Source organism: Protopterus annectens, chromosome 5.part1 (assembly GCF_019279795.1).
Source record: "Protopterus annectens isolate FY-2018-M chromosome 5.part1, PAN1.0, whole genome shotgun sequence".
Classification (NCBI taxonomy): domain Eukaryota; kingdom Metazoa; phylum Chordata; order Ceratodontiformes; family Protopteridae; genus Protopterus; species Protopterus annectens.
In genome coordinates this window covers 732,188,433-732,203,393 of record NC_056736.1, presented here as the reverse complement: position 1 = coordinate 732,203,393, position 14,961 = coordinate 732,188,433, and the positions used below count along the sequence as shown (strand labels likewise).

General features: G+C 40.9%; 1 protein-coding gene across 4 annotated transcripts in view; it reads right to left on the bottom strand.

The window, feature by feature from the left end:
* The window catches only part of SPART (spartin), a 579,157-nt gene that overhangs the window by 278,806 nt on the left and 285,390 nt on the right, over positions 1-14,961 (bottom strand). For all 4 annotated transcript variants that reach the window (XM_044073369.1, XM_044073365.1, XM_044073366.1 and 1 more), the window contains exons 3-4: positions 14,430-14,627; positions 8,299-8,422 (exon numbers count right to left, since the gene is read on the bottom strand). In XM_044073369.1, coding sequence (XP_043929304.1) covers positions 8,299-8,422; positions 14,430-14,627 — 322 coding nt within the window. The remainder of the gene's footprint in view (positions 1-8,298; positions 8,423-14,429; positions 14,628-14,961) is intronic.

The following is a 14,961-nucleotide window of genomic DNA, read 5'->3' as shown; positions in this document are numbered from 1 at the left end:
ACAAAATAAAAGGGAGGGGGGATAATGCAGATTTGTATTATCTTACTATAAAAGTATAGGTTTTGAATGATAATTCCTCTGGAACTTGGGGACCGGGAAAACTATTTGCTTCAGGTCCTGCACAGATTTACCATTATCATGAAGAGTTTTAAACAATTCTGCAGCAGAAGTACCAAAGAGAATCTGGTTGTCTAAGGGGTCATCTAAAGGTTTGACCTTAATGTCTTCAGGTAAGGCTTGAAGGTGCAACAAGAATATCTTGTCATGCTCTAGAAGAGGCATCAGCAGCATCCTAACTGCATTCAGTAGTACGGCAACCCACTTGAGAAGAGGATCTTGAAAGAAAAAGGGCAGAATTCTTACTGTCCGAATCAGGCATATCAGTCAAAATAACCCTAAGCTGGGTGCGAAAAGCCAGGATGTATCTAGTCATGTGGGTCTGACAATTAATATCCATAAAAGCCAAAGCAGCAGAAGTATACACCCCCCATACCTGTCCACGGCATAGCTGTCCTTGTCAAAGGGTAAAAGCTTGGAAAGGACAGCAATATGGATGGCTTCCTGTGGACATGGAAACAGCAGGATCAGATGAAGGACTTTTATACTAATACTTATGATCCTCAGGGACATAAAATCTGCTTGGCTTCTTACAGGCTGGGAACTGCAAGTCAGTAGCCTGAGAAAGTGCTGAAAATGTATCCAAGATGGCAGCTAAAAAACGGACGGTCTGCAGAAGGTGTGGGCAAGTCCATTTGCAAAAGCTCATAATACCTCTTTTGAACCTCAGAAGCCTGGGATCAGTCTCACCTAGTGTTCCATCATGTGGACCACTGTATCCCCAAAAAGATAATTCTTCAAAAGGAGAATCAGGGGACAGTGAATCTTCTTCTTCAGAGCCCAACATGAGAGGAGAGTAGATCTGGGAGGAATATGCAAAGGAATCTTCATTTGAAGAATCGGAATCTCTAGGTCTTTTAGAAAGGGTGGAAGCCCAAGGAACAGAAGCAGAAGCACAAACAAACAAGCCTTGTGGGAATTTCAGGCCATAAGGGCATTGAACACCAGCTGAGTAAAGTCCTGCCACTCTTTGGGAGAATCCTTAGCCACAAAAGCCACATTTTTTTTAAAGGAACATCTGCTTTAACAAATCTAGGAGGTATAGACCCCTGCCTAGATTTGATTAGGGCACCAGGCACCTCTTCCTGAACTAATATATATGGGGAATCCCATTAGCCCCTAAGATATAATCTGCCATGGTTCCCTCTCTACATCTGCACAAGATGTATGCATTGCCTCAGCAGACGTGTGGGTAGATGGTTCATGCTGGCCTCCAACTGGGTCATGGCAGAGGGAACAGATGTTGGCACTGGATGGTCCTCAGCTTCTTCATTCACCCAAGTGAGACATCTGGTGGAGGATGGAGCATCAGGATGGGTACATGCCTTCTTGGATTTTATTTTCCCTTAACTGACAGCTAAGCTTTGGAGCAGGCAGATTCAGCTACGGTACACTGAGCCAAAAGCTTCAAACACCATTTTTCTAAATAAACAGAAAGGGACAACATATGACTGTTGAGTTTCTTGGAGACAAATGCCTGACAAATCTCACATGGTGTATGGTTGTGTGTAGCACCAGACAAAACAAGCAGTCTCGTGTCAGTCTTTATGGGGAACTGAACTCCCACACATACATTCTTCCTTCCTGGATGACATGAAAACAAACTGCAAGGAAGAAAAAAGAAATGAAGGAACCCCAACAAGGCATTTATCTTTAGAGGGCTCAGTGGATGAACAACTTGGTGAATGGCATACAGACCAAATTCAGAGGTAGTCTTCAGACTGTCGGCAAAGAAGTTCTTAGGATTAGGCATCCGTGCATCACATATGTACCTCACACCTTGTACATTGGACATACGTCTGACATATGACAACTGGAAGGTGTAAAGGGTTTGCTATGCTGGCTGGACATTCGTCTATCTGTGGCAGGATATCCCAAGAGTAAAAAACTATTGCAAAACTGATAAGGAAGGACATTGGCTACTGTGGTGGTGATCTACTTGAACATTTATTGTTATGGCATTTTACTTGCACAACTGTACTAAGTTCATCATTAAATCACTTTTGCAGCAGCCTAAGCTACATAACATGAGTGCCAGAGCTTAGAAAGCAAGGGAAGATGAAGGCAAAGAGTCCAGGAGAATTTGGAGAACAGTCCTAACAAAGCCTGCTCTAGAACTAAAGAAAAAAATCTAGTTTGTAGTGCTTGGTAAAGGTATGCATACAAGACCCGGTTGTTGCTTCTAGAAAATATAGTCAGTCAACCCCTTTCCAATAAGCCACAAAAACAGCAAGAACTCTGGAAAAATACATCCAGCTTTAGTTTGTAAATAACTTGTTAAAAGGGAGAACAAAAATAAATAAACAAACAAACAAAACCAAAAAAAAAAAACAATAGCATGGGACTACTACTTTGAAATTGTCGGTTTTGATACTGCTTGCCCCTTTTCTTCCTTTTACAATGGGCAAACAGCAAATCAGCACTCCTGAAGGTTTTAATCCTGTCAATTTAGTATTCCAGTTGCCTAAGGACTTCCAAAATATGTGAAATTCTTTCGCCCTTTTTTCGGTTCTGGAAAGAAAAACAGACAGATAAATAGCCTGGCAAGTAAAGTCTGAAAAGACCTTAGGCGTAAAGGAAGGATTTGTTCTCAACGTTGTTGTGTCTTTCGGCTTTTCCTGGTTAGGGGTCGCCACAGCGGAACTCCGGTCCACTAATGATTGGCAGTAGATTTTTACGTGCTGAGTTGCCAGCCCTGATCCACAACCTTCAAAGAAGGTGCGCCCATTCACACATGTCTCCACACAGAAGACGCTCTAGCTGAGAATCGAACAGGACAACATCTTACTGTGAGGCGACAAATCAAAATCAAAGTCTAGACCAGCTTTACTAGAAGTAGTGAATGTAGTGACAGGGATAAAACAACTGGAATTGGGATCTTTAGAAAAAGGAAGGAGCAAACTACACAGGAAAAAATGGGAATTGTAGGAACAATATATGCAGAGCAAGAATGAGGTTTAAGAGGCAGTATTTGAATGAGCTTTCTACTGCTTAACTGACAATGACTGGATGGTTTATAAGTGATGTATAATGTTTACAACTACTGTTGTTTCAATGGTGTCTGTGATGTAAACTGTTTGCAACTAAAGTGGTATCATTTTGTATGTTTGTCATTTACAGAAATGTAAGATTGCCTTTGTCGTATGTGTAAATTTAATAAAGATGTTTGAAAAAAAAGTAGTCCTATCTTTCAAATACCTAAGATAGGAATGACTCACCACAACAGCTTTTTAACTCGGATACTCTTCTTGCAAATGTCAGGTGATACTGTTTTCCAAGATAAGAATGTCAACTCAACTAATCAAACAGGTTACAAGGGAAAGAGTGCAAGCTTTTTTTCATCACAAAATGTTAAAAACCAAGAAGGAGCTATTAGTATTCTAGCTAGGTGACTACGTAAAACCCTTTTCAAAAACTGCTTCATTTGAGGTAGGGTAGAAAAGGGGAGGCCCTCAGGGATAACAAATAGATGTGGCCAAGAGGTGAATTGTGATAGAGGAGTAAGAGAGGTCAAACACTCTCAAACATTTTAGAACCAGGAGGTATCTATGCCTTAAAAGGGCCCTGGTTCTAGGAATGGAACCAATTAAAAAAATCTTTTTCACTTATCAATGATTTTCTAGAAGAGCTTTCTATGCCTCTTAATACTTGCTGTACAGCCTCAGGAAAAAAAAGGTGCCATTTCTATCATCCAGGCAGTCAATTGAAAAGGTTTGAAGGTTGGGGTGCATCAAACAACCCCTGTCTTGTGTCAGTAAGTCCATTCTATGAGCAAGCTTGAGGTAATTGCCCTTAGCCATATTCAAACATGGGAACCACTCTTGCCTAGGGTGGGTCTGCAACCTGCGGCTATGGAGCCACATGTGGCTCTTCTGCCCCACTGCAGTGGCTCCCTGTAGCTTTAAAAAATGGCCACACAACACACACACTGAGAGTGATCGAGCGATGAACTTTAAATATTGCTCTTACAAACTTAGAACTTGCTAGAATAACATGATTTCTGTTGCCATGCATTCCACATACACAGAGCAATCAAGCAATCCTCGGTAGCAGCAGGATCTCCTGAAAGGTTTCCATGCCTATCAAAGTCTTACCACAAGAAATCTGGACAGAGCCACAAATAAAGGGGAACAAAAATAGGGATGTACTTTAAATATTGCTCTTATAAACTTAGAAACTTGCTGGAATAATATGGTTTCTGTTAACATGCATTTTCCAAACAGACACACACAGCTACCTCTCAAATCTGCAGATGTTTGAAGAATGTCCTGACTTTTGCCTCATATTTTTGGTCTGTTTCTAATAAAATTGTGGTTTTCTCGCAAATCATGGAGGGCTGAAGGCATAAAAAAATAGACATTTGAGTTTCAGACTTCATATCCTTCAGAAATTCATGCTAATGCAAAATATGTTATACTATCAACTTTTTAAGTTTGTAAGAGCAATATTTAAAAAGTGTCCCTATTTTTGGGCCTTTGTTCCCCACTATTTATGGCTTTTTCCAGATGTCCAGACCTCTTGTTTTAAGAGGTTGAGAGATCACAGAGACACACACACACACACACACACACACACACACAGCGACTGAGCAATCCCAACAAAGGATCAAGCGTAGGGACGGACTTTAAATATTGCTCTTATAAACTTAGTTATTTTATATTTAGGATAATAACTATATATATTACATATATATATATTTATATATATATAATATAATGAAATAAAAATAAATCCCAGGGCCAAGAAACCTCATTAGCGTCTAAGCACAACTGCTACCACTTCAATATATGGAGTTACCAATGTGGATCCTTCACAGAGTTCCTATTGATGTTATTCCTCAGGTAGGCAGCAAGGCAAAGCAGAAACAAAACAGGAACCAAGTACTTGCCAAGTTCAATGCTTGGAACAACTGTAGTACTGTAGTATCATAAAACTTGTTGATTTATATGTTAAAGAAGCAGCTTTATTACATGACACTTATCTTCGCTTCTTCAGACAAAGAACAATATAATCCTGGTTTAAAAACTATAAACTAAGCATCAATTCAAACTTCAAAATTCCCTCAATCACAACATCACTTCCTGTCAAAAATAGCAGGAAGTTACATATATATATATATATATATATATATATATATATATATATATATATATATATATACATACACACACACACACACACACACACACACACACACACACACACACACACACACACACACACACACACACAAAGCTTTCTATGCTGTGTTATCTTAATTTTAGGGGTCATATAGGTTTTGTGGCTCCCGGTGAATTTTATTTGGTGGGAGAGGGGCCAAAATGGCTCTTTTGATAGTGAAGGTTGCAGACCCCTGGCCTAGGCCCAAAGGGAGTCACCACAGTTATCTTTTGGAGAATCCTTCTGAATCTTTAAAAGAACCCTAACTATAAGAGAAAGTGGTGGAAAATTATACAGGAACATTCCTGTTCTTGGAAATGAAAAGGCATTTGACTTCCAGGACAGACAGCAGAGAGTCCTGGAGCAGAATTTCTTTAACTGTCTTACAGCTGGAGGTAAACAGATCTGCTAAAGGATTCCCTCACAGACAGACCAATTCCTGGAAGACGCCTGGGTAGAACTTAAATCCGTGGAGGTCTGTTCTCATTAACTTAGCTTGTCTACAACACTGCTTTACTCCAATAGAATAAGTCTAGTCTGTCATGAAGTTTCAGACATAGTTACCCCATGTTTGTTTCTGTTACCCATCACTGTGGTGTAGTCTGTGAATACTAGCTTAGCAAAGGTCTGAAAAAATACTACTGGATTTCTCATATGTGAAATGTGGCCAAAGAAATCATGACAATAGTAAATGCCATGAAATCTAGAATTTTGAGATACTTCCAATAAATTACCAGAGTTTGACTGGGAAATCTAAGGAATGTTTCCAGAAAAACATCCCAGAAAAAATTGTACTGTGAGAAAAATGAGAAAAGATTTCTCCATGTTCACCTGAAATCACAGACTGAGGAGACACTCACGTCCGAGATGCTTAACTGCTTGTGAAATCATCTGCAAGAATAAGGCAGGCTACTAAAATATGGAAAATCCATTTCTTTCTGTTATTCATTCCACTGTAAGTCCTTGTCTTCTGTGATAGCACATTCCATCAGAGCAATATGCTCCTCTGATGCTTTCTTCAAGGGCATCGATTCCAAAGCCATTCTGGAAGCAGCAACTTGACTGTTTGTACACACCTTCACAAAACAATACAGAGTAGATGCCTTCTCTAGATCAAGGACTTGTTTTGCCTTTTTTGTGCACTTAGGATAGGCCTTCTGTCTCCAGTCCATCCACCCTTAACAACCTCTACACTTTGGGAATCACCCAATGGGATTGCAATGCTGCAACAAAGCGATCTAAGGAAGGACAATCACCTGATTCTCGTGAAAGGCCAGGTACAGTTTCCTGCACCTGTGGTCTTGCAGCTTTGACATTCTGTGGAGACAGGCTATGGTTATATGACAGAGGTTTTCAAAATATGCGATTATTCACAGTTGAACAAGCTGTTTAAAACGAGGTTCAGGCTAGCCTGTCAATCATGAAGTCCTTTAAATGTGGGCACAGATGCAAAATTTCCTTAAGAAGCTGCTTGATCACTCCACTGCAGGACCACAGTCCTGCCTACCATAACTAAGTGACAGACAAACACATCTCGTGTCTGGAATAACAGAGGCCTAGGTTAAAAAAAACAAACAAAAAAAACAGGTGTCTAGCATTGGTTAGAAGGATCTGTAGCCTGACTGAATGAGATGGCATTGGATAAGACCCTGCACAAATAGAGAACTTCTTCCACTTGGCAGAGTAAGTTGGTGTAATGCAAGAAATCCTAGCAGCCTCAAAAGCCTTCTGAAACACCAGATGGAAAGTCTGTCAGGATCACTGTGTATAAGGGAAGATGATGGAAAAGGTGACACCCCCGACCCCTGATTAGAACTGGGAGAAATTCCTGTACCACTGGTGAAATGCAAGCCTGAGGACACATTTTTCTCAGGTACCACAATGCAGTTGCTAATGAATTTGGTCTTTCATGACCGAGTTTTGCAATGAGGCACAGGATCAGTAGTAATGGTGGCAGGGTGTACAGTTCTTCTGCCACAGAAAGGGGAACAAATTAATTCCAAACATCCTTTCACCTGGTGTAATGGGCAAAAAAGTGGGAGCACTGTATCCTTTCAAGTGAGGAACAGGACATTCTGTGGCCTGCTTCAGTTTCAGTAAATCTGAGCACGGCACAGCTGCTGAATCCACAACCATTGGGAAAGGGCTCAAGGAAAAGCTCCGAGTTCAGCAGTATGTTTGTTTCATCAAGGAGGTGAAACACTGAGAAGAAAGCCACTTTATATTGTCTACAAGCCTACAAGCCAAAATTTATCATGTTTTACAGTACCTCCACCCCATCCCTGGCTACTTCAAATCCTTTTTGTCGCCTACTTCCTTTCAGAGAGGTACCATCATGTCAGCACAGTCTTGCTCCATACAAATGGATCCACCCCCTTCTCTTTCCCTCTCTATAGGGGCAGCTACGGAGCAGCAACACAAGCCAGCAATTTAAAGATGCCAAAGAAATAGATACCAACAAGTTAAACTCTTAAGTTGGGTCTTCATAAAATGAAACAGTTCTACAATAGTGCACTTATCTGAAAGGAATTTGGTCCTTTTCTCTCACGGTGTTAAAAACACTTGGAGAAATTAAACAAAAGCAAGAAGAACATTCTATGCTTGACAGATTTTATCCTCAGGGTAGCTTCCTCATGTGCAAGGTGTTAGGGGGTAGGACTGGCAGATCTGATCCATCAATAGTGCAGTTTTGGTATTCATTTCTGTACTGCCATTTCCGAATGGAGATAGAAATTAATTACTACTGGTTCTGCTGTCGTGACTGATGTCTGTAGCAAGTGGTTTGATAAAAAAAAAAAAAGAGAATTTTTTTTCTTTGTTCCACACAGGGAGGGTCACAGATAATGTGGCACTCCCCCTTAGGACAGAGGGAGTTTGCCAGATCAGATGACAGAAGGAGCCTTTTCTTCTTCTTCTAAGCTTAGTGTTGAGGGGTGTCACACTGGGAGTAGCACTGGGTACCAGAAACAGTCACAATGTTAAAGCTCAGTATCAGATGTGCTGTGGATTTCCATATCTTACCTGAAAGAATTCCATGTGCAACTTTCTCACTCCACTGGGGTACCTCTGGTTGTTTGGCTTCAGCATCAGGATGGACAGGAACTCGACGACTTAGTTCAGAAGTTTCATCTGGTGCCTCAGGGGGCTAAAAGAAAATTGTAACAAAATACTGTAGCAGAACTGCTACTGTTTTATGTACTAACCTTATTTTCAAATTACAACAGAAAACAAGTACATGCATTTAAATATGTAGAGCAAAACAGACAGGCTTGGACAAAAGATGATCTTCTATGGATATAGAGGAATAACCTACGTTGTTCCCTGGAGGCTTGAGGCTAATAAGTTAAATAATCAATTTATTCTGCTAATAAGAATGAGTCCCAAATATTCAAGTTACAGTTTGTACTAAAATGACTCCCAAGCTTTACACAACATTATGCAAGGTGCCTCCCTTAGCTTAACATTCTGAGCCCATGCAGCTTCTGATGGGGACACCATTTCACTGCCCTTCGCTCAGCATCTCCAGTCTACCTCTGCTATTGTTGCATTTTTACTCTGGGTGTTATCAGCTGTCTTTATTAAGTAACAAAATCTTGTTCTCTGGTTCTTCTAGTGACATCAAAGCAGGGCATCTGATCATGTTGCAAACAGTAGCCGTGGAGGCTAAGATCCAACCACAAAGAAGGAATAGAAGAGAGGTGGAAATTGGTCCACCTTCCCTGAAGACAGTACAGAAGCCGTTGTGGAGGCTGTTTCCTACTTCACATAGGACACACACCCTCCTCACTGACTGCTTGTAGGTACACATGCATGTAGCTCACCTCAGAGGTACTGCACCTATGTATGTTAGGGATGTAACATTTTGTCCTGCTTTACAAAATCTGTGAAGGCAAAGAATTTTTCCCTTATACTCAAGACTACACTATATGAAAGTTAGTACATTTTTAGATTGTGAGCATGTGGGTATACAGGGGAGGACCGCCCTGCAAAACAGTTTTTAAGTCTATTTTTCTCCATGTCTGCCAGTCATCAAGCTTCACCCATTAAGACTACACTCATTCATTCCCCAGGCTAAATATCCCTAGTATGGAGGCAAATGCAGTATGGCTGCTTTGTCATTCAAGCAGCCACAAACACCGTTTGTGTTCTCAATGCTATCCCTTGTAGGGTGGGTGTACTTTTCTGCTAGGATCTAACCCCTCCTCAAGGCAGGGGGACAAGTGATCTATGTCAGAGGTGTGACCACTATGCTCTTCCTGATAACAAATGTACACTCCTGTGAATTAGGAATGACAGCAACCACCGTAATAGCTTGGTGACCAAATGCAGGAAATCGGGACATTCATTATATTGTCATCCCTCCTTCAAGAAATTGTGGTATTGGATGGTTCTGGTCCACTCTGTCCTGCCAGTATAGGCATGTCTCCTTTTACACTCAGTCACTATCTTCCTTCATAGAGCAGGTATGTGTCATATGTTATTACATTTCTATTTGTTCTAAGGCTGTGTAAAACAGTGAAAAGACTTTGGTAGTGTGTTATATTCAGATCTGATAAGCTTTATGTATGCTGAGTGTGTTTCCCTTTAACATGTGTGTACATAATGTGAGTTGCTGATGTTATGGTATATACAAACACTTTTGACATACTGGTTAATCTCATGAATGTTTTCATAGTGATGTTACACTGTGCATATCAGTCTCATAAATGTTTTCTAAGTGATGTTGTTACAATGTGCGTATCAGTGTAGTGCCATGCTTTGATAATTTGCTCGATACAGCTGCATATTTACACTGCATTACTGTCGTCCTCTATTAATATACTTTCTGCTAAAATAACTTTGAGCTTACATCAATATACTTTCTCATGATCATTCTCCTCTTAGATTTCACCTGTATTCTCCTGCTCCGACTTACTTTGGCCCTTTCTCCATCTTTTTGTATAAAAACTACAAACTTTATTGCCTCAATATAATTTTACAGCTTATTAGTTTTTTCTTTCTTTCATTTCACAGCCTGCGGTCACTACATCTGACCTCGATATTGCAGGAGCTCTGCCACAAAACCCTGCACCTACAGGTTTATCGATATCTTTGTTAGTGTTTAATGCAAGAATATTTATCAAGAACCTTGCTGCGTACTAACTTTAATCAGTTAAGTACATGCCTGCTCTGTGGTTGACAGTCTCTCTGAAACTGTCCATGCACTCTAAGGCCCTCTAAGTTGGCCACTGTCCTCTTTTGCTTGACCAGTAAACTATGCCAGTTATTTATCCCAGGAAATGAGAAATAACCTCTTTTACTTGCATCCCTTTGATAATTGCTTTGTTCTGGCTATAAACGGATTGATGTCAGTTGTAAACTGACCAGGCCCTACCTATCACAATGAACACAAAGATAATTCTCTCCCACACACTTCTGTAACCCAATAACAGACTATCTCTAACCCTGGTGATCTAATAAAAGGAAATAAAATTGCTGAACTACATGCCTGGATTACCCAATATAAGCCTGGTGTTCTCGTTGTAACTGAAACTTGGCTTCAAACCAGCATAAACAACTCTGAAGTTGTACCCCCTAGCTATAATATTATCTGTAATTACCATATTCATGAGATGAGTATATTTTTCTGGCACTTCAGAGTTGTGTACTTGTAATTGTTGTTTGACTAATTTTTTATCATTGCTGGATGACTTCAGAGTTGTGCACTGTTGTTTGTGCTTCACTGTATAGTTTTTCAGATATCTGCTGAAGGTGTTGGTTTTCCTATAACCACCCTCCCTATTCTTGTGTTGTTGTTTAAATTTGGAGGCTTTTGCAGTTGCCCGCCCCCACTGTAGATTTGATCTGGGATACTCCCCCGAGTCCCATCTCTTTACCTCATTCTACTTAACAGACTCCTTCTGCACTTGTTTTTAATCATTTTTAATTTAATTGCATTTTTTAAACTGTTTGGTCCAACATAAATAGACCTTTCCTGTAACTAGTGGAGTCCAGATAAAGATTTGCTCTATCCAGGACTGTATGTAAGCTTCTGAACCCCCCCCCCCCCCGCCAAGCTTTCTGTGTTGGAGGGAAGCCTTCTAGCTTATCAGTGGGAGTGGTAAGCACTAGGTAACCTATCTGCCACATAAGGAGTGGTTCTGGCCCAGAAATTGTAGTTCTTGGCCGTTTGGGCAGTTTTCCCATCTCTCTCTACTTTCTGATTTAAAAGCCCGCATTTGCACTTGTTTCCCCCCTTTCCTGTAACTAGTTCAGTTCAGATACAGATTCTTAGTTTTAGCACTTGAATTTGCTTATTCGTGATAAGCACTTGTTCAGAACTTGCAAGCACTAAATAACCTACTAATTACTACAGCACTCAACCTTCCTCATTACCTAGAGGAAACAGTTTTGGTACTTACTTTCCTCACTTACTTAGAGAAAAACAGCTCTTGTACTCACTTTCCTCACTTATCTAGAGGAACACAGTTTTTATTCAGGCATGTCCAAGGGCCAGCTTCCAGTGTTCTCTCCTGTCTATCTGATGAATCTGGGCATCTTGGGGCAATGTAGAAATTGCCTCATGTACACAGACAACCCTCTCCTCCTACCACCCAACACTACAACCTGTGAGAGATCAATCAAGACTGAACTAGACAGTCAAGAGGAGAAAGTAAACACTTGCACCACACTACACTCATCACATGGTCTCACTAAATCTACACCACCAAAATCCACACATAGAAACACAAAAACATTCGTGGAGGCTCTCAATAATAATCTGCTCAAGCAACAGAGACCTCCAAAGCAGAAATGCAAGCAACCTCCTCTCCCCAACACAACCCAAATGACACATAGCTCGCAGACTCAGTGTGACACTCAACCACAGCCAATAAGGCAAAACAACGTACCCAACACACTAGTCATAGGTAACTCTATAGTCAGGAACACTGCTGTCCCACTCACCAGGCTAAACAAGGAGAAGGTTACTGTCAGCTGCCTGTCGGGTGCCAGGATCCGCCACATAACCCACGCACTCAGGTCACTTCACAACAAGTACAAATATGACTCTGTCATTGTCCATGTTGATGTGAACAACCTAAGACGTACCTCCCAAGACTACATGAAAAGAGACATGGAAGAGTTCTCTGATCTTGTAGCCCAGGCAGGTATGACCCTTGCCCTGAGTAGCATTCTGCCATCACCCAGAATGATGCCGCAGTACAAGGACAAAATGATTGACTTCAACAATTGGCTAAGCTTCTGGTGCCATTCTAAATGGATCCAGTATCTGTCTGCCTGGGATGACATGGTCGACAGACCACAATGTTTTGCCAGAAATGGCCTGCACCTGTCACCACTGAGATTCCGGATACTGGCTAAGGTTCTTGCCGCCCCTATATTGCTTTTTTAGGCAAGATTCAAATGACAAATTCACCACCGTAACAGGAACAGACAAGCAAAAACTGAGGGTGATGCTACTCAATGCCAGAAGTCTAAATCTCAAAATGCAGTCACTCGAGGCACTCCTTAAAATGGAGAACATCGATATCTGTGCAGTGACTGAGACCTGGTTCAAGGCTCCAGAAAGCACCCCTGCACTACCAGGCTATAACTCACACCACACTTTCTGGCCATGTAACCTGGACCGGAACACCAAAGGTGAAGGTGTATCCATATTCATTAAGGATATCCACACCTCCAGGCTAGCTGCTCAGCATAATGCAGACGAGGTTATCCAAGTGCAACTAACTCTGGGCAAAACTGCAATCCAAATTGTAGCTTGCTACAGATCACCCACCATGCCCCAGGATTCCCACTCCTCTTTTCTTGATGTACTGGAAAATATTAGGGTTCAACCAAACACCCTAATAATGGGGGATTTCAACTACCCCACCATTAACTGGGAAAACTACTCATGTACCAACTCATTCGCTCAATGCTTTCTGGAATTCATAAACTCCAATGCCCTAGATCAACTTATCCACACCCCCACCAGGGGCAACAATATCCTAGATTTAGTCATTACCACACCTGAAGTCAATGCCTTATTGGCTCGATCCGACCATAAGTTAATTACCCTAGATATCCACATCCTGCCCCCAATCCCCATTAAGGAAACCATGGTAAAAAATTTCTCCAAAGCCAACTTCATGCTTTTTAAGACAGAAGTGGTGAACTTCATGACACCCATGCAGATGGACAATACAGTTATCTCTCTACACCAAAGTAGCTGGCTAAAAGCATTTTTTTTTATTCTCTTCTGAAAGTTCACTTTGTTGACTTGTGTGTGTGTGTGTGTGTGTGTGTGTATGTGTGTGCGTGTGTGTGTGTGTGTGTGTGTGTGTGTGTGTATATATTTAATAATGCTGGTGCAATTGAACACAGTTCCTGGAATTACTATGAATCCGGTGTCATGTGCCTGTGCTGTTATATACTCAGGGAAATAATTATAAATAATGATCTCAACTTACCTAAAACATGCCTCTACCCCTAACAGTGGGCCAAAGCTACAGAAAAGTACAAACAGAAGGCTGACTGCATCCAAACCTGTGAAAAAGTCACTCAGCATCTTCAAATAATACCGATCCCGATGTAGAATAATCAATGCAAAAGAGGAGGATGGGCTTTGCAGGAACGTACACATCAGTCATGTGGCAATAGGTACAAACTTTGTAAGCTAGCATTATGGAGGGTGTGTGTGTGTGTGTGTGTGTGTGTGTGTGTGTGTGTGTGTGTGAGGGAAAGCAAGACAGCAGGAAACATGCATGATGTTGTTTAATACTACAAAAGCAGAGTGTAGTCACTGAGTGCTGTGCTCAAGGTCAGTATACTCGGATGATGGGACTTGTACTCTAGAAAAATAAATTGGTAATGAACAACATAAAAAGCAAACAATGTCGGCTTCTCAGCCACATCTATGGCAGCATCAGGCACAAATTAGAAAAAGTTGCTCTCATGGTCGGTACATGTAATTACACTGACTGGAGATAACCAATCTATATCACTTTCCCCAATAACATGTAGGAATTTTCAACTAATTACAAACAGATATGTCACCTTTTGTTACCTCTGATAACTATTAATGATCTTAAACATGGTCTTTACATCAATATTTTACTCAGACCACTCTGCTACATATAGCTGTGTTGTGAGTTTTAAGCAATAATTACCTGAACTCTTAAGTCTGTCATTTGTCTAAGGAGATCCTGAAAGAGTTCTCTATCTGCCTCTGCCAGACCTGATGAAAGCACAACTCCAACAAATGATCCTTGAACCTGTGACATGACATCCGGGAACATGAAGACTCCGGTGTTGCAGAGAAGGACTGGGGACTGGTTAGACATTAGTGGATACAGCCAGTCACAAACCTGTAAAATAAATTTAAAAACAGTCAAATGTATATAAAGTATGCTAAAAAGGTAGACGAATTACACTAGCACCAATGTGCTCTGGAGTCCTCTTATCGGGGACAGTTGCATGCCATCCATGGAGCACAAACAGAACGACACAGGTAATAAAAAGAGTAAAGGTTACGGCCATCATTTCAATTACAATTTCTATGATTTTTAACAAAACAATCAAAGAAACTGTAGGCAAGAAATAACATTTAAACAAAGAACAGCATTCATAATGGTGTCACTCAAATCAGACTTCAGTTTGACTATGCAAGACTCTAGAACAGTTACTGACACGTGATGATAC